At 41.8% G+C, this 18,477-nt stretch overlaps 1 protein-coding gene across 3 annotated transcripts in view; it reads left to right on the forward strand.

Annotated features, from left to right (window-relative positions):
- Positions 1–18,477, forward strand: part of HHAT (hedgehog acyltransferase) — a 299,112-nt gene that overhangs the window by 28,314 nt on the left and 252,321 nt on the right. For all 3 annotated transcript variants that reach the window (XM_047077282.1, XM_047077283.1, XM_047077284.1), the window contains exon 3: positions 8,672–8,785. In XM_047077282.1, coding sequence (XP_046933238.1) covers positions 8,672–8,785 — 114 coding nt within the window. The remainder of the gene's footprint in view (positions 1–8,671; positions 8,786–18,477) is intronic.

The raw sequence follows: 18,477 nt of genomic DNA on the forward strand, positions 1-18,477 counted from the left end.
CCGGGCTCTGAGCTGTCCGCACTGAGCCCAGTGAGGGGCTCAAACCCATGAAATGCGAGATCATGACCTGAGCCGAAGTTGGATGCTTCACTGACTGAGCCATCCAGGTGCCTCTATCCCTCATATCTTTCTTAATTGGCCTTCTTCCCTGAAGACTTGACATTTGGGGATTCCACCTGGAGTTCTAGTTTGCTAGTTTTTGCCCACTGCAGGGATGTTGTGTATTAACTAGTTTTCTTGTATGTATGCAAACTTCCTAAGCAGAAAGCAAATTCTCCGAGTGGGAGGGCCATGTTAGGGGCCAAGGCCCTCAAAGTTGGTGGACCATTTTTTTCTTCTATGTTACTGTGACTCCTTTTGTATTTTTGGTATTCAGGAGAAGAGATGCTAATAGAATGCATGATTTATTAGAGTTTGTAGCTGGGAAATCATATGTTAATAATTGGCTGTCCAGCCATCCTGTTCTATTACTTTTTTGTCATGATCCCTAACTTATTTATCAGCCTTATTACTCATTTACAACTCATTTCTCCATATACTTGGTAGAAAATACAGTGTTTTTCCAGTTTGAGAGGTGTGGAGAAAGGAATATAATTTTTATAAAGCCTTGACTTCATACTAGAATGTACTATTTCTTTTTAAAAATTTGATTATTTTTGTTAGCTCCAGGAAGAAAAGGAGAAATATAGAGTAGACAAGGCAGAGACAGAATCTTTACGTGTTTGATCAAGTATATGCATAAGTCCTAAATACTCTGGAACAACTTCTAGGAAGTAGGTAGGTAGAGGGGTAGTCAGAGAATGTTACTGAGTTTAGGTTGTTAGTTGGGTTGAAGAGATTCGAAGAATTTAAGTGTTCTTGATTTAGTTAAGTCATCTTGAGAGGCTTTTTCTTCTGCAGAACATCTGTCTGCCCCCATTATGCCCTGGATGGATTGTGAGGCTTAGATCATGAAGGCCAGTTAAGAGACTGGGAATGACACACAGTAGAACCATTGTAGTTTACTCCAGCCCTGTCGATGGATCCCTATCCTGTGAGTATCTTCTTTACCTGTAGAGGCCGGTAAAGACATTTAAGCAGAGACTTTATTATTTACAGAATAAAAAATTTGGTAGGGAAAACATTTTATCTTTGAGGAAATGTTGGTTGGGGGAAGAGTGTCTCTGGAAATTGTGGGCAGTAAAATAATTTTGTTCAAATTATTTTAGAAATAGCAAAGCATCTGTTGAAAGAGAAAACTATTCCAATAATTGCTAAGTGAATCATTAGCCTGAGTTCATTCAGAGAGCAGTGCTTCTTCTGTGCGGAGTTCCTACCTGTTAGTCCTTTTTTTTTCTTTTTCTTTCTCCTTTGGAAATTTATAGGCCATTAAGGTGAGCTTGTTGCTTTTGAACGTGCAGGGAAACATTTCTGGATTCAGGTATCTTATAAAGGTTTTCTCTGTTCAGAGGTGACTTGCTCAGTGTGATTAGGAATTGGGTCTTGAGGTAAATAATATGAACATAATGCTATGTAGGAAATAGATACACAAAAGTGTCTAATGTTTCTGTTACATTTCTTTTTTTGGTGAAATGCTGGATATGAGGGTAAGGAAAATAGTAATATACAGTATATTCAGCTCTCTGTTGTTTTCTCTGAGAAAAAGAGAGTTATGGTAATGAAAAATACAGATTGGTAAGTAAGGTAGATCATTTTCTATTTGGTTTTGAAATATATAAACAGATGCACTTGTGAATGTGCAACACTCATTGCCTTCATTATCCAGTTCTAGAACCCCTTGGACCGGGTAGGCTGGTGTTTTGCTCCATTTCATTTTCCTGCAATAAATAGACTTATTTTGGAATAGTTTTCTTTAAAGTGAATATTCTCTGCAAATTGGTGCAGCCGCTCTGGAAAACAGTGTGGCGGTTCCTCAAAAAATTAAAAACCGATCTACCCTATGACCCAGCAATAGCACTGCTAGGAATTTACCCCAGGGATACAGGAGTGCTGATGCATAGGGGCACTTGTACCCCAATGTTTATAGCAGCACTTTCAACAATAGCCAAATTACGGAAAGAGCCTAAGTGTCCATCAACTGATAAATGGATAAAGAAATTATGGTTTATATACACAATGGAATACTACTTGGCAATGAGACAGAATGAAATATGGCCTTTTGTAGCAACATGGATGGAACTGGAGGGTGTTATGCCAAGTGAAATAAGTCAGGCAGAGAAAGACAGATACTGTATGTTTTCACTCTTATGTGGATCCTGAGAAATTCAAGACCATGGGGGAGAGGAAGGAAGAAAAAAAGGGAGGGAGCCAAAGCATAAGAGACTCTTAAAAACTGAGAATAAACTGAGGGTTGATGGGGGGTGGGAGGGACAGGAAAGTGGGTGATGGGCATTGAGGAGGGCACCTGTTGGGATGAGCACTGGGTGTTGTATGGAAACCAATTTGACAATAAATTGCATATTAAAATAAATAAAGTGAATATTCTCATAGTGGCTTCTGTTACACAAGTAGAACTGGATTGCAGTCAGGAGAAAAATCCCTTCCAAAGTATGTTGATCAAGGTTCTGTTCCAGACAACAGAATCCACCCTGGTCTGCTTAAGCAGAAAGGAATATATTGCAGGGATTTAAGGAGATTTTAGAACAGTCAAAAGGACTGCAGGGACAGGCACGAAGTGAACTTCCAGGAGCAATTTCCAGAGCAAAACTGTGGCTGCTGCACAGGTCCCAGCCTGAGTGGACAGTGCAGCGAGTGTGCTAACCAAAACTGCCAACCCTCCAGATGGACTGACTGAACCCTGGAGTGTCCACTGATGGTGCTGCGGAAAAACAAGGGCCTCTGCCACTATACTTTCAGAAGAGTCTCCCAGCCTGCACATCTTTATGTTCTTATCAGAGTCATTGTGTATTTGTTCATCAGAAGCTGGGGCACATGTAGACATGCTAGCTGCAGGGAATTCTGGGAAATGTAGGTAATGTAAGGTTTTTGTTGTTGTTGTTGTTGTTGTTTTTTGCCTTCTGACCTCTAATGTATAGGAAGTCATGCTAGAAAAGGGTTGGAAGAGTCGGCCATACAGAGCCGACATTTATTTTGAGAAGAAGGTAGGATGGTCCCTTTCCCCTGGCATTTCAGATCTTGTAGCTTTTCTGAATGTTCATGTTTCCCTTTGGTTAACCATGGATTCACTTCTCTTCAGTCCAGTTTCTAGAACCTTTCTGCCTTCCTTTCTTTTGAGTGGGTTTGGGGGGTCTTGAGCATGTCAACTCTCTGATTTGGCCTGTGAGTATCTCTATCTGTTTCAGGATATGCAGCCTGAAAACTCTTGAATTTGTGTTTCTGGGACTATCAGACTAAAATAGTTTATTGTTTATCTATACTTAACAAATACATGCATAGACAAAAACATACACGGTACTAATCACTCTGTGGGAATCTCCATCCATCCTCCCTTCAGGGCTCCAGAGAAGCATGGAAATGAATGTCAGATTTAACTCTGAGTCAAGTAGTTGAACATTCTAGCTGAAGATTCTGGAGATGGATGGTGGTTACAGTTGTATAACAGTGTAAATGTACTTAATGCCACTGATCTGTGCACTTACAATTTACCATCTTAACTATTTTTATGTTATAGGTATTTACCACATGAAATATGGGCCTTGTGGTCTAGTACCTAGGGCTTTAAAATCAGCCTTTGTCATGTATTTGCTCTTGGACCTGGGACATATGATATGTAGCCTCTCTGAGGATGGTTGACTTATCTTGCTATGGGCAGAATCCTACGACATAGTAAATATACTGTAGTAGTTTCTACCCAATCTGGGGAAGAGGGCAGGCTGGTGGACTTTCTGGAACAGAGCAGGTGGACTGTGTGGAGGCCTGGATTGGTCATTGGGGGGGTGATGGGAGATCAACCCCTCGCCAGAATGGTGGGTGCTCAGTCAGCAGTCTGTAGACACTCTATTATTAGTGTCTCTTTTCCTTAGTCTGGAAAGTAGCTTTTTTTTTTTTTAATTTTAATGTTTATTTTTGAGAGAGAGAGACAGAATGAGAGTGGGGAGGGGCAGAGAGAGGGGGAGACACCGAACCTGAAATGGGCTCCAGGCTCTGAGCTGTCAGCACAGAGCCCCATGTGGGGCTTAAACTCACGAGCCATGAGGTCATGACCTGATCCAAAGTTGGCTGCTTAATGTACTGAGCCACCCAGGCACCCCTACCTTTTTTTTTTTTTTTTAACTCTCTTAAGGGCATCTTAGACATCATGCTAGTTTAGCCTTTTGTTTTAGACGTAGAAGGCTCAGATCCAGAGAGCCTAGTGACTTACCCAGGTTTGTGCAGGAGTAGAAATGTGATAAGAACATAGGCTGATTTTAGGGACGCCTGGGTGGCTCAGTCAGTTAAGCGTCTGACTTCAGCTCAAGTCGTGATCTCACGGTCCATGAGTTTGAGCCCCGTGTCGGGCTCTGTGCTGACAGCTTGGAGCCTGGAGCCTGCTTCGGATTCTGTGTCTCCCTCTCTTTCTCTGCCCCTCCCCTGCTCATGCTCTGTCTCAAAAATAAATAAAAACATTAAACAAATTAAAAAAAAAAAGAACTGAGGCTGATTTTACTCCCCCACCATTAAAATTTTTTTTTACCGTTTATTTATCTTTGAGAGAGAGAGAGACAGAGACAGAGCGTGAGAGGGGGAGGGACAGAGAGAGAGGGAGACACAGAATCTGAAGCAGGCTCCAGGCTCCCAGCTGTCAGCACAGAGCCCGATGCGGGGCTCGAACTCACAAGCTGTGAGATCATGACTGAGCCGAACGAAGTCAGACGCTCAACCGACTGAGCCACCCAGGCACCCCTCCCCCATCATTTTTAAGGCTTGCCAAATGTTGGGCATACCTGATGCAAATTTGGTTAAGTCAAGGTTACTTTCAAGAACTTGCCATTTTTCTCCCTAGAGAGAAAATACATGAATTAACTATAATAAAAAGTGCTCCAATAAATTGTTATAATAAAGGTGCTGGAATTCAGATGTGAATGAGAGGGACACAATGAGGTCCACCTGGAAGAGGGAAGAAGACTTCACACTTGAGCCAACATCTTTGTGGTTATGGTGGTATTAAGGAGGTACCCTCTCGGAGGCAGTTTGGTTAGTAGGGTGCATGTATGTGCGCGTGCGTGTGTGTGTGTGTGTGTGTGTGTGTGTGTGTGTCTGTCTGTCTGGGTGGATTAGGGAAGTCCGGGTAGAGTCAGCACAAGTAGGAACATCTTGGAAAAGGACTTCGTCTTTGGTAACAGATAGGTCTGTGTTTGAAATCCAGCTCTCCCCTCTACTCGTTATGGGCAAATAATTTGTCTATTCAAAAAACTTGAAGGGTTGTTGTGAGGTTGTTAGAAAACACATACCCAGAATGGTAGTGATTTACATGAGAAGGAAAGGTCTTACTTATACAAGTGTATGTGTTTGAATTACATCACTGTGACCTCTCTTGTTTTGCAGTGGATTTTCAGTGTCTTGATTGCGGGGTGTCTGTGTTGGTGATATGAGTTCCCCAAGGGTGAGGAATACACAGGTTTTTCCCACAGGGCCTAGGATAGGACTCTGCTCTCTGGATGGGGAAAGAAGCAATTAAGAATACCAGGCCCAGGCCCTTTCTTTTGTGAAGAATAGGAAAGACTGTTTCACCAGGAAGTTGGAGTCACTATTTAAGAGATGCCTAGAACTGTCATGTGCTTTTAGGTTTCTCGGTTTTGCCTAGTTGCAGATTGAAAGTATCAGAATGAGTAACTGTGCGTGTTAACTTACTTAGTTTAAAACATGTTGAATTAAGGTGCTCAGAGTTTCCGACAATGAGCAGGATGATGGTTGTTCTGTTGGCAAATATTAGCTTTAGTGTGTCCCTGCCTGGGAATTGTATGGGGTGGGGTGCACTGTTAAGGATCCTCTGGGGTGACGACCATTCAGGTGGAAGGAGGCATAATAAGTGATGTAGATCTTTGCTACTCAAAATATGGTCCCTGGGCCGGCAGATATCATCACCTGGGAGCTTGTTAGAAATAGAGAATCCCAGGCCCCATCCCAGAGGTGAGATGCTGGGCCAGAATCTGCATGTTAGCAAGATGTGTAGATGATTTGTGTGCACACTGAAGCTTGGGAAGCACGGATCTAGAAGATTGGATGTGGATTACTGTTCCTTGGAGTTTAGTCTCCCCTTTCTCTGTGGAGGAGCCTTCCTGGTTCTGTCTGACTTGAATTGATCCCTAGTTTACGTCTGGCTCACTTAGAGACCTGAAGAAGAGTGTTTTAATTGACTAAGAACTGCAGGGTCAAGAAAGGAAGTGGAGGAAGGAACAGAATATGAAAAAATTGTTCTTAATTTGTGGCTTTAACATTTGCCTTGAAACGTGTGATTGAACTCAGTATCTGTAAAGTTTTGCTTATAAAAGCAGGTGAGTCAACATTTTTCTTACCCAAATCATCAACCACTAGTTATTGGCCATCTTGTTCCATTCATTGGCTCAACTTTTCTGTCCGATTATTTCCTTAGGATAGACATGATTTCCTTTAGGTAAATATGTTAAATGGAGAAGGGTAGACATGAGAGAAATGTTTTTATTTCCTTTAAATGGATATTTTCTGCAAAGGAATTAATGATGAAAGACCCTAACTTTTGTTGATGGGGTTTTACTAGCACAGGGTTTTCAGTAGGCCTGGGCCTTCCGTTGGAACATCAAGGTCTTTTTGGTTTCTTACATTTTATGAGATACCATTTTTCCCCTAGAAAGTTAAAGTTGGAGAAGCTTTGAAGCATTGGTAAGCCTGGGGTTCTGAATTTAAAGTGTTATTCTTAGTGTTTAAGAACACTCTTTATAATAAAGAAGGTAGGATATTGGAATATTTTTGAGGGGGGAATTAAAAAAATTCAACCTTGACTTTTAGCGTCTCTTTGCCTGTATCCTTGTTATAAAAGCGGCACTTTCCCAGCATGGCATCATCACGTGACCTTTGAGCTTGTTTGCATTCATTCATTTAATTGACTCATCTGAAATTTTTGAGATGAGGAAATGAGCTTTGGATCAGGGATTGAGAGCCAAGGTAAAGGTTTGAGTTCTCTGCTCTGCTGCTGCCTGGCCATGTGGCACGTGCACATCTTGGACCCTGTCATCATCTTTGAATGGAAAGAATTGGACGAGACCCATAATTTTTATGGGGATGGGGGCTCTACGAGCAGGTTGTCTATGGATCAGGATCTTGAATGTGAGGAACATGTTTTATTTGATGATGTCTTTTTTTTTTTTTTTTTAAACAAGTGGCACATTGTAAAGCACGATACAGTCTTGCTGGTTAACATAGGATGAGAAGTACATGGGACTAACAGTTGGTGGCAAGTAGCAGTTTTTATTGAGTGCAGCATGCCAGGTACTGTTTCAAACTTTCGGTATGCATATGTTCTCATTTAAACTTCACAAACCCCTGGAAGATCAGTACTGTTATCACATGAGCAGATAGGTCAGAAAGGTATAAAGTATCTCACTCAGAGTCATCACAAACAGTATATGGGTAGATCTGGGATCTAAACCAAAACAAGCTTATAACCTTGGCTACGAGGTTTGCTACCTCTGTATTCATAGTCTGATATGAATCAAGATAAATTTTATCTGTGCTATACCTTCTGGAAAAAGAATTTTTAAATGTGTAACTGGTATGAAATTACTCTTCAATCCTTAGGTATAAAAAAAAATCATGTATTTTCCTCTAAATCCAATTAAAGTTCCATTTGCAGAGACTGGTGAGTTGTTCCATATCAATAGTCACTCGGGGATTCCTTCCCCACCCACACAGTTGGTCTGGAAAATCCTGAGGATCTCAAATCCCCGCTTCATCATTGAGATGCTCATTGGCCAAGTGTGCATTGCCCATTTTAGAATGGCCAATCACTGTTTGTTCCCTCCATATTTCAATCAGCTGCCATGGTCTCCCTAGGGCTCCCAAGGCCAAACCAAGGTTTTTGGATGTTGGTCCCCAGCTATTCACACGTCTAGTCTTACCCAGAAGTTTTCACCTGCTTCTGCCAGGGAGCTGCAGATACTGTTCCTGGTGCATGTCTAGACATGGGGTGATAATGGACACCTACACACAGGGTGTTCCTGGACACAGAGCTTCCTGAAGGGAAGTGAAGTATATCTTTCATTCTTTCATCCTTATCCTATGGAGAATTGGTTAATTTCATTCTCCTGCCCAAATTGACAGCAAGACTTAACACGATTGACCTTAAGCAATTTTATTAGCAGCCAATTTGCATTTCTCTTGTTTGCATGGCTAACCTGAGATAGTGCAAGCAATGAACTGATATTATCTATGTGACACCGTGTACATGAATTGAATTCTTTAAGCCTCTGTTTCATCTTTTATGAAATGGGAATAATAATGGTTTTTGTTCCACAGAGGGTCCTGGGGGATCAGCTCTGAAAAGACACTGATTCGGAGAAGGGCAGTGAGACCAGCCAAGCTGGAGGGAAGGGTACAAGCTGGTGGTGTTGTGGCAGCGCTGGGGCTGGGAATGCGCGCATGTCATTTGGAGTTTGGACTCTCGTCCTTCTTTCCGGTTGTTTTATTAACTGGAGTTTGTGTTCTGCCTAAGATGTACCAAAATCCCTCGGATAATCTCCTGTTTTGCTCTCTTTAGGACCCAAATGACTTTGAGTGGAGCTTCTGGATGGAATGGGGAAAACAGCAGCTGGTGCGGTTTCTGCTGGGCCACATGGCTGTGTCTCAGGTGGCCGGTGTGCTTGCAAGGAAGGTATGATTATGTGCAGCATTTCCTCTTATGCCTGTTTCTTTGCCTTTTGAGAGGAAAGAGTCCTGAACTGGGAATCAGGAGATGTGGATATTGGCCTTGGGAGCCTGGAAAAGATGAGAAAGAATTGCTAATGATCAATAAGACATTTATGGTAAAGATCTCATACATTCTTATCCTGCATTTGCTTCCTCCAGGTTTTTTTTAAAACCATTGAATATGAAGGTTTTAGAAAAAAACTAAGATCATACCTGATCAAATGATCATATTGAAAAAACACCGATTAGGGGCGCCTGGGTGGCTTGGTCGGTTAAGCGTCTGACTTTGGCTCAGGTCATGATCTCGCGGTCTGTGAGTTCGAGCCCCGCGTCGGGCTCTGTGCTGACAGCTCAGAGCCTGGAGCCTGTTTCAGATTCTGTGTCTCCCTCTCTCTCTGCCCCTCCCCTGTTCATGCTCTGTCTCTCTCTGTCTTAAAAATAAATAAACGTTTAAAAAAATTAAAAAAAAAAAAAAAGAAAAAACACCGATTGTTGAGGACAATGTATAAGTTCAGGAGAAAGTAGTGAATGATATCACTAAATGGGAATCATTTCAATGTCGAATACTTTATGCCACAATAGCTGTTGTAGATCAGAATTCCAGTAGTATTTTTTTATTCTTGCCCTGGCTTGGAGTGGAGAACAAGGGCTACTTCAAAGGGGATGTTTGAGAAGTGCTTTCACAGGAGGGAGGATTGAAAGCCTCTTGATGGGTTTAGCTCCCAAGGGATCTCAGACGCTGCCTGGAGGATCTTTCTGTCGCTGAGGGGCCAGGCTTTTGTCCAGCGTCTTCTGATACACGCTTCTTGACTCCGTAGATTCCCCAAGTGAAAAAAAATGAGTCTGTGCTTGGAAATCTACATAGTAAGGATGACCCGACCAAAAACTGACTTGGAAGTCAGCCCACAGGAAACGTTTGATTCTTAGAGGTTCATGGAGGTGAAGAGACAGAAGAAGCAGGAGCCTCTGGGCACGACAGACCACAGTGTGAGGCTAAGGAAAACAGGGTGTCGTGTGGTTACAAACGTGTACCGGACATGGGCTATTTTTTAGCTCTTTCTTGAAAATCGGTGCTTTTTAGGATCGTGTCTCATCCTGGAAGATAGGAAATTCCAACGACACGTTAACTTTGTTTTAAATGTGATACCGATTACTTTTTTGTACCCAAGTGGTTCCCATCTTCTAAAATGGCAAAAACTTCACTGTTATATGCTGCCAGATCTTCATACATTGAAACATTTCATAGAGCTTTCTGAGCAGACCCAATAGTAAATAATAATTTTTTGGGTGTCCCTAAGCTAGTAGCGATTTTAGGTACCTAAGCCCTCATTAATGGGTTTCTTTTCTTCCACAAATTTCTGTTTGGTCTTTTTTTTTTTTTTTTTTTTTTTAAGACTTCAAGTTTTCTAGAGATTTAACATTTTTGTGTCTAACTAAAATTTCTCTGCCCACAGACAGATGACTTATTGCCCCAGGTCTCAGTTTTCCCATCTGTGAAATGAATAGCTTACTACCCGTCACTGTTACTTGTGTGAGGGAAAGACGAAGGATGTCGAAGACGATCTGTGAGATGTGTCCACTCTTTCTACTGCTGCCATGGTTGTGGGTGAACTGCAGTGCAGCAGAAGAGTACGAGATGATGATGATGTGTCGGGTCTTTGGCTTTCTCCCTGATTAGGTTTATAACTTTAGGAAAGCTTTTCATGGCAGGATTTTAATTCGTCATTTTGTGTAAGGTAGGGGTGGTAAGAGAGCATTATTACTTTTTTAACCCCCTTAAAAATGAGGAGCTTCATTTGTCATAAATGTCATTAAGAAGTAAGGGTGTAACATGGAGAAAACAGGACAAAGAGAAAGCACGAAAGAAATGGCAGATAAATAGATCGGTAGTCACAATCAATATAAATGGACCCAGTCCCCACCCATACCCGCCAGAAAAAGGTTGTCGGACTGGATAAAAGCAAAACAAGTAACGGCTCAGTTGGTTAAGCGTCCGTCCGGGTCTTGATCTCTGTTCAGGTCATGATCTCACAGTTTGTGAGTTCCGAGCCCTGCATCCAGTTCTGTGCTGATGGCTCGGAGCCTGCTTGGGATTCTGTCCCCCCCTCCCCCTCTCCCCCCCTCTCCCCCTCTCCCCCCTCCCCCTCTCCCCCCTCTCCCCCCTCTCCCCCCCTCTCCCCCCCTCTCCCCCCCTCTCCCCCCCCCTCTCTCCCCCCCCTCCCCCTCTCTCCCCCTCCCCCCTCTCCCCCTCTCCCCCCCTCCCCCTCTCCCCCCTCTCCCCCCTCCCCCTCTCTCCCCCTCCCCCTCTCTCCCCCTCCCCCCCTCTCCCCCTCCCCCCTCTCCCCCTCTCCCCCCCTCCCCCTCTCTCCCCCTCCCCTCCCCCTCCCTCTCCCTCTCTCCCCCTCCCCCTCCCTCTCCCTCTCCCTCAAAATAAATACACTTAAAAAAGAAAAACAGAAGTAAGGGAAAATAAAGAAATAGAGTCCTGAGATGTGCTTCTTAGCAAGATGTACTTAAAATGGAAGGACATGGAAAGTTTGGTAGGTAAACGGGTGGGAAAAGACATTCCAAGCAAACCTAAGACTCCCCTGTCCACCCATATACTGGTGTGGTTTTATTAATAACCAGCAAAGAGCATTATTAGTGACAGAGGATTATTATTTAATGATACAGAGTTAATTCCATTAGGAGGGTGTTACAATTCTAATTTTGTCTGCTTTAGGAGATGTAAAGCAAAAGTTGATCAGTACCATAAAGATAGAAAAGTTTATGGGGCACTTGGGTGGCTCAGTCACTTAAGTGTCCAGCTCTTGATTTTGGCTCAGTTCATGATCTCATGGTTCCTGAGTTCATGTCGGGCCCTTGATGACAGCACAGAGCCTGCTTGGGTCTTGCTGTCTTCCCCCACCCCCCCCACCCAAAAAAAAAACCTTAAAAAAGTTTGATTATAGGGAGAGGTTTTAACATAATTTCATGACTAATATATCATTTAGAAAAACAAGGAAAATATAATTAATGAGCTTGATATAAGAAATATATGTAAATTATTATATCTAACAACTGGAGAATTCACAGAATATTTATAAAATTTAATGACATATAGACCATACATTTCAACACATTTCAAAGTATTTTCAACAAAATGTCAAAGTATCTGTTCTGTATAGGTTACTCTCTTTAATCCCAGTGCAATTAAGTTTGGAAACTGGTAACACGAGATGACCTAAAAACTCTAACTCATTTAGAAATTAAAGAAAACATACTTTTAAATAACTTGTAGGTCAAAAAGAGATCATCATACTATAAGTTAGAAAATAGTTAGAAATAAATGAAAAATGCTACATGTATCAAAACTTGTAGGGTGTGGCTAGCATGGTATTTAATTGGAAACCATAATCCTACACATTCCTATTAAGAAAGGCTGAAAAATAATGAGCAAAGTACATACAGTTTAAGAAGTTAAAGAACAGAAAAAAGGAAGGAAGAAAACAACAAAAATAAAAGTAGAAATTAATGGTAAGATTGGTCAAGGAAAAAGAAAGTGCACAAATAACCGATATTAAGTATGGAAAAGCTGATGAAAAAATAGAGTAAGAGGATATATATTTTGCACAACTTTACACCAAAAATCTTGAAAACTTTGGCAAAGCAGACAAATTGCTGGAAATATAACTTACCAAAACTGACTCATGAAGAAATAGACCAAATAGTTACCAAAACCATGAAAAGAAATTTAATCACTAGTCAAATCTATTTAAGAAAATACTAGTAATCAGGGCGCCTGGGTGGCTCAGTTGGTTAAGCGTCCAACTTTGGCTCAGGTCATGATCTCATAGTCTGTGAGTTTGAGCCCCGCGTCGGGCTCTGTGCTGATAGCTCAGAGCCTGGAGCCTGCTTCAGATTCCGTGTCTCCCTCTCTCTCTGCCCCTCCCCCACTCATGCTCTGTCTCTGTCAAAAATAAATAAAAAAAATTAAAAAAAATTAAAAAAAACACTAGTAATAAACCAATTCTGCCAAACATCCAGACACAAATGACTTAAATCTTAACCAGGCTTTTTCAGAAAAGAGAAAAGGAGGAAATGTATATTTAATGAAGATAGTATAAGATTGGTACCAAAATCAAAGGATATGCCTTACCAGAAAGTATGACTTACAAAGATATAATAATTAGGACATTGTTGTATTGGTACCAGGATAGACAAATAGACCAATGGAACAGAATAGAGTTTAGAAAATACCTATGCATAGATGGAAACTTGATTTATGACAGAATTGGCATTTCATATCTATGTGGAAAAGATGAACTGTTCAGGGGTGCCTGGGTGGGTCAGTTGGTTAAGCGTCTGACTTCAGCTCAGGTCATGATCTCACGGTTTGTGGGTTTGAGCCCCGTGTAGGACTCTGTGCTGACAGCCCAGAATCTGGAGCCTGCTTTGGATTCTGTGTCTCCCTATCTCTCTACCCTTCCCCCACTTGTGCTCTGTTTCTCAAAAGTAAATAAATGTTTAAAAAAATTTAAAAAAAGATTATTAGAAAAGATGAACTGTTCAGTAAGCAGTGCTGACCTAATTGTTTAGCTATATTAAAAAGAAATGAACACTTAACTCATACGACACATAATCCTTTTCAAGGTAGATTAAGGATTTAAAAAGAAAAAAGCATATAACTTTTACAAAGTGTGATCTAGACTATCTGTTGATATTAGGGTTGAGAAAGATTTCTTAAGACCCAAAAAATACAAAATGGTAAAGGAAAACAATTGATAAGCTTAACTACATTAAAATAAGAACTTCTCAATGTATAATTATGTGTAATCATCAGTGTATAATTAGTGTACATCTTTGGATGTAGCCAAAGACACAACGAAGAAAGTGAAAGGCAAGTCACTAATAGAGTTGTTTGCAACCTGACAGAGGATTAGTATTTGGAATATATAAAGAAATTTCCCAAGAAAAAGACAAATCACCCAATAGAAAAAAATGGCACAAATGTGAAAAGGAGTTTGCAGAAGAGGAAGCATAAATGACCAGTAAACTTAGAACACCTGTTCAACTTTTTTTAGTAATCAAACAAATACATCTTAAAACTGTATCATTTCCTACTTTCCAGCGTAGCAAAGACAAAACAAAAATCCTGATTGTATCAAATAACAGCTACCTGAACTCACACAGAAAGGTTGTGCATATGTATTGGTACGGCTTCTTTGTAATATATTACTTCAAAGAGATGCATAGCCCAAGGCTACTAGTGCTACTTCTGACATAGTCTCTGGAGAAACTCTTTTTGCCAGTCAGGGGGCAAGTCAGGCCATTCATTGCAGTGATTGATGTTTGTAATGAAGAACCAGAAGGAATCCAGGTGTCCGTTATGGGGAAATGGAGGAATTATAGTGAATGTATTCCATGGAAAGGACTGAATCATAGCTAGAATTGTCAACATGGATGAATTTTTGGATCACAACATTGAGCTAGTAATAAGGCTAGTTGCAGAGGAATCCATCAGATAAGATCCCATGTTTATAAAGCTCAGAATTGTGCCAAAACTAAATGATACATTCACATATATGCTTACAAAGATGAGATTACTGTTAAAATTCGGGATAGTGGTTATGTCTGGTTGGGGTAGGAAGTGGATAGAATTGGGGGGAATGCAGGCCCACCCCTTTTTTCCCCTTTGACAGTTTATGACTTGTTTTAATTGAGGTATAATTGACATATGCCCAGGACCCTCTAAAGCACTGATGTAGCCTTGTCTTATCTTAAGCTGATGGTGGGTATGCCAGTGCTATTTCATTATTCTTTATACCTTACAAATCTTATAAACGTTCCTTTCTCTGTGTTTGATTTTTGATATACTGTAACTGGACATGTGGAAGAGTGAAGTGGGGCAGAAGGAGAGCTGAGGGTGCCTTGGGCACACTGAGTGTTTCATCTCCTGCCCTCCCTGTGACTCTTTCATATGCACGGAGACTGACGTGGCCATGTCGGATTGGTCTCCTTTGCCTCTCACTCTTACTCTTGCTGTTTCTTGTTTGCTTTCTACAGATCAGTGTTTTCTGTAGCTTTTTTTCATTGTCACTACCCCTGTTCCTCCAGAGTCTTTTTACATAAAACTTTTCCCGGTTGTGACTTTCTTACTGTGAAATTTTAATACCACAGATATACTGTCCGTTTGATGTACTATATGAATGCCTGTGCTTTGTGCCTAAAGAGTGATGTTTTCTTGTCTTCAAGAACCAACTCCCCCCCCCCCCCCCCAGGAGATCTAGCCCCTTGGAGAATTTAAGATGTAGATTAACTTTAGGAATGCTCTTGACTGGATGCTCCTCCCTCTTTCCAGATTCCCTCCATTTTTAGCTCCCATTTGCATGGACCACCGTCAGAAATCTACCTAGGTTAGGATATAGATGTTCTTCTGTTTAATTTGCTTGTTACTTTGAGTTGAGACTCTTTTTATCTTAGGCAGTTTTCAGAGTAGTTGTGGGAAGGACTTGGGTAAATCCCAGCTTTGCTGCTTTCAAGCCACACGTGTTAAGTGAGGTAGTCGATAACTTTGAGCCTGTTCATTTGTGTAATAGGGATGGTGCTGCTTGCTTCTTGGGGTGGTGGTGAGGGTCTGATGTTTTTCAAGGTTATGCTTGTATAAGATAAAAGCCAAGTACGTGGTGGCTGCTGCTGTGGTCTGCTGGTATTTGCTGTGTGCTGTGACTGGTCCGTGTGTGCTCCCGGGAGCAGTCACCTCTAGGGTGTTCAAGGGAGGAAGCAACTGTCTTGAGATTCTAAAGCCCCTGAGGGCAGAGGCTGCCTATTCAGCCATACCTATACTCTGCCCATGGATGTCTTTCTCTGACCCTCTTTCAAGCTTGGGTTGTTGGGGGAAAGGATTGAGAGCCACAGCTCTTCCCCCTGGGAAGTTGGATGAGAACAAGAGGGGACCAAACACTGATCTTGATTGTGGACCTGATGTACTGGTGGGTTGGGATCCTGGGAGGAGGAGTGGGCACCTGTGCCTGGACGTGTGAGGGAAGACCTCCCAGGAGGTGCTCATGAGCTGCAGTTTGAAGGAAGTGGAAGGGTTTGCTTCTTTTGGCTTCTGGCATTTCATTACCAGGCCCAGGGGGACAGGTGGACTTTACATCCGCAGAGCACATCATATGCAAAGTCAGGAGGCGGTGTTCCTTGCCAAGTGTGCACTGAGTCATCTGTGTGTGTGTCTCTCCCATCCCCTCCTCTCAACCACAGGCTTGCCTTGTGCGACAGCCAGTGGGCAGGGTTCTGCTTGTGGCTGGGGCACAGTGCTCTCTTTGAGTCTGCTTGGCTCTGATGTGTAAGTATGAACCACAGCTTTGGCCCCATTAGCTTTGTGCTTTCACCACCTGGACCAAGTGTTCCAGATGGTCGATGTTTTGGGGACTTACGGTGGAAGATTTGGGCTATACTTGTCTTTATTCCCCCGTTTCCAGAGGCACCATGAGCTATGGACAGACAGCACCTGCACAGATGGCATGTTAGTATGTCTGCAGTTCTCCCTGGCCCAACCTCTAAGCCCTCAAGGATGCTTCCCATCTCCAACTACTATCTCATCTCATCTCATCTCATCTCATCTCATCTCATCTCATCTCATCTCATCTCATCTCATCTCATCTCATCTCATCTCATCTCATCTCATCTCATCTCATCTCATCTCATCTCATCTCATCTCATCTCATCTCATCTCATCTCATCTCATCTCATCTCATCTCATCTCATCTCATCTCATCTCATCTCATCTCATCTCATCTCATCTCATCTCATCTCATCTCATCTCATCTCATCTCATCTCATCTCATCTCATCTCATCTCATCTCATCTCATCTCATCTCATCTCATCTCATCTCATCTCATCTCATCTCATCTCATCTCATCTCATCTCATCTCATCTCATCTCATCTCATCTCATCTCATCTCATCTCATCTCATCTCTCATCTCATCTCATCTCATCTCATCTCATCTCATCTCATCTCATCTCATCTCATCTCATCTCATCTCATCTCATCTCATCTCATCTCATCTCATCTCATCTCATCTCATCTCATCTCATCTCATCTCATCTCATCTCATCTCATCTCATCTCATCTCATCTCATCTCATCTCATCTCATCTCATCTCATCTCATCTCATCTCATCTCATCTCATCTCATCTCATCTCATCTCATCTCATCTCATCTCATCTCATCTCATCTCATCTCATCTCATCTCATCTCATCTCATCTCATCTCATCTCATCTCATCTCATCTCATCTCATCTCATCTCATCTCATCTCATCTCATCTCATCTCATCTCATCTCATCTCATCTCATCTCATCTCATCTCATCTCATCTCATCTCATCTCATCTCATCTCATCTCATCTCATCTCATCTCATCTCATCTCATCTCATCTCATCATCTCATCTCATCTCATCTCATCTCATCTCATCTCATCTCATCTCATCTCATCTCATCTCATCTCATCTCATCTCATCTCATCTCATCTCATCTCATCTCATCTCATCTCATCTCATCTCATCTCATCTCATCTCATCTCATCTCATCTCATCTCATCTCATCTCATCTCATCTCATCTCATCTCATCTCATCTCATCTCATCTCATCTCATCTCATCTCATCTCATCTCATCTCATCTCATCTCATCTCATCTCATCTCATCTCATCTCATCTCATCTCATCTCATCTCATCTCATCTCATCTCATCTCATCTCATCTCATCTCATCTCATCTCATCTCATCTCATCTCATCTCATCTCATCTCATCTCATCTCATCTCATCTCATCTCATCTCATCTCATCTCATCTCATCTCATCTCATCTCATCTCATCTCATCTTCTCTCATCTCATCTCATCTCATCTCATCTCATCTCATCTCATCTCATCTCATCTCATCTCATCTCATCTCATCTCATCTCATCTCATCTCATCTCATCTCATCTCATCTCATCTCATCTCATCTCATCTCATCTCATCTCATCTCATCTCATCTCATCTCATCTCATCTCATCTCATCTCATCTCATCTCATCTCATCTCATCTCATCTCATCTCATCTCATCTCATCTCATCTCATCTCATCTCATCTCATCTCATCTCATCTCATCTCATCTCATCTCATCTCTCATCTCATCTCATCTCATCTCATCTCATCTCATCTCATCTCATCTCATCTCATCTCATCTCATCTCATCTCATCTCATCTCATCTCATCTCATCTCATCTCATCTCATCTCATCTCATCTCATCTCATCTCATCTCATCTCATCTCATCTCATCTCATCTCATCTCATCTCATCTCATCTCATCTCATCTCATCTCATCTCATCTCATATCTCATCTCATCTCATCTCATCTCATCTCATCTCATCTCATCTCATCTCATCTCATCTCATCTCATCTCATCTCATCTCATCTCATCTCATCTCATCTCATCTCATCTCATCTCATCTCATCTCATCTCATCTCATCTCATCTCATCTCATCTCATCTCATCTCATCTCATCTCATCTCATCTCATCTCATCTCATCTCATCTCATCTCATCTCATCTCATCTCATCTCATCTCATCTCATCTCATCTCATCTCATCTCATCTCATCTCATCTCATCTCATCTCATCTCATCTCA

Source organism: Lynx rufus, unplaced genomic scaffold (assembly GCF_022079265.1).
Source record: "Lynx rufus isolate CCGP_SWC_20201006 ecotype Redwood Valley unplaced genomic scaffold, mLynRuf1.p SCAF_15, whole genome shotgun sequence".
NCBI lineage: Eukaryota > Metazoa > Chordata > Mammalia > Carnivora > Felidae > Lynx > Lynx rufus.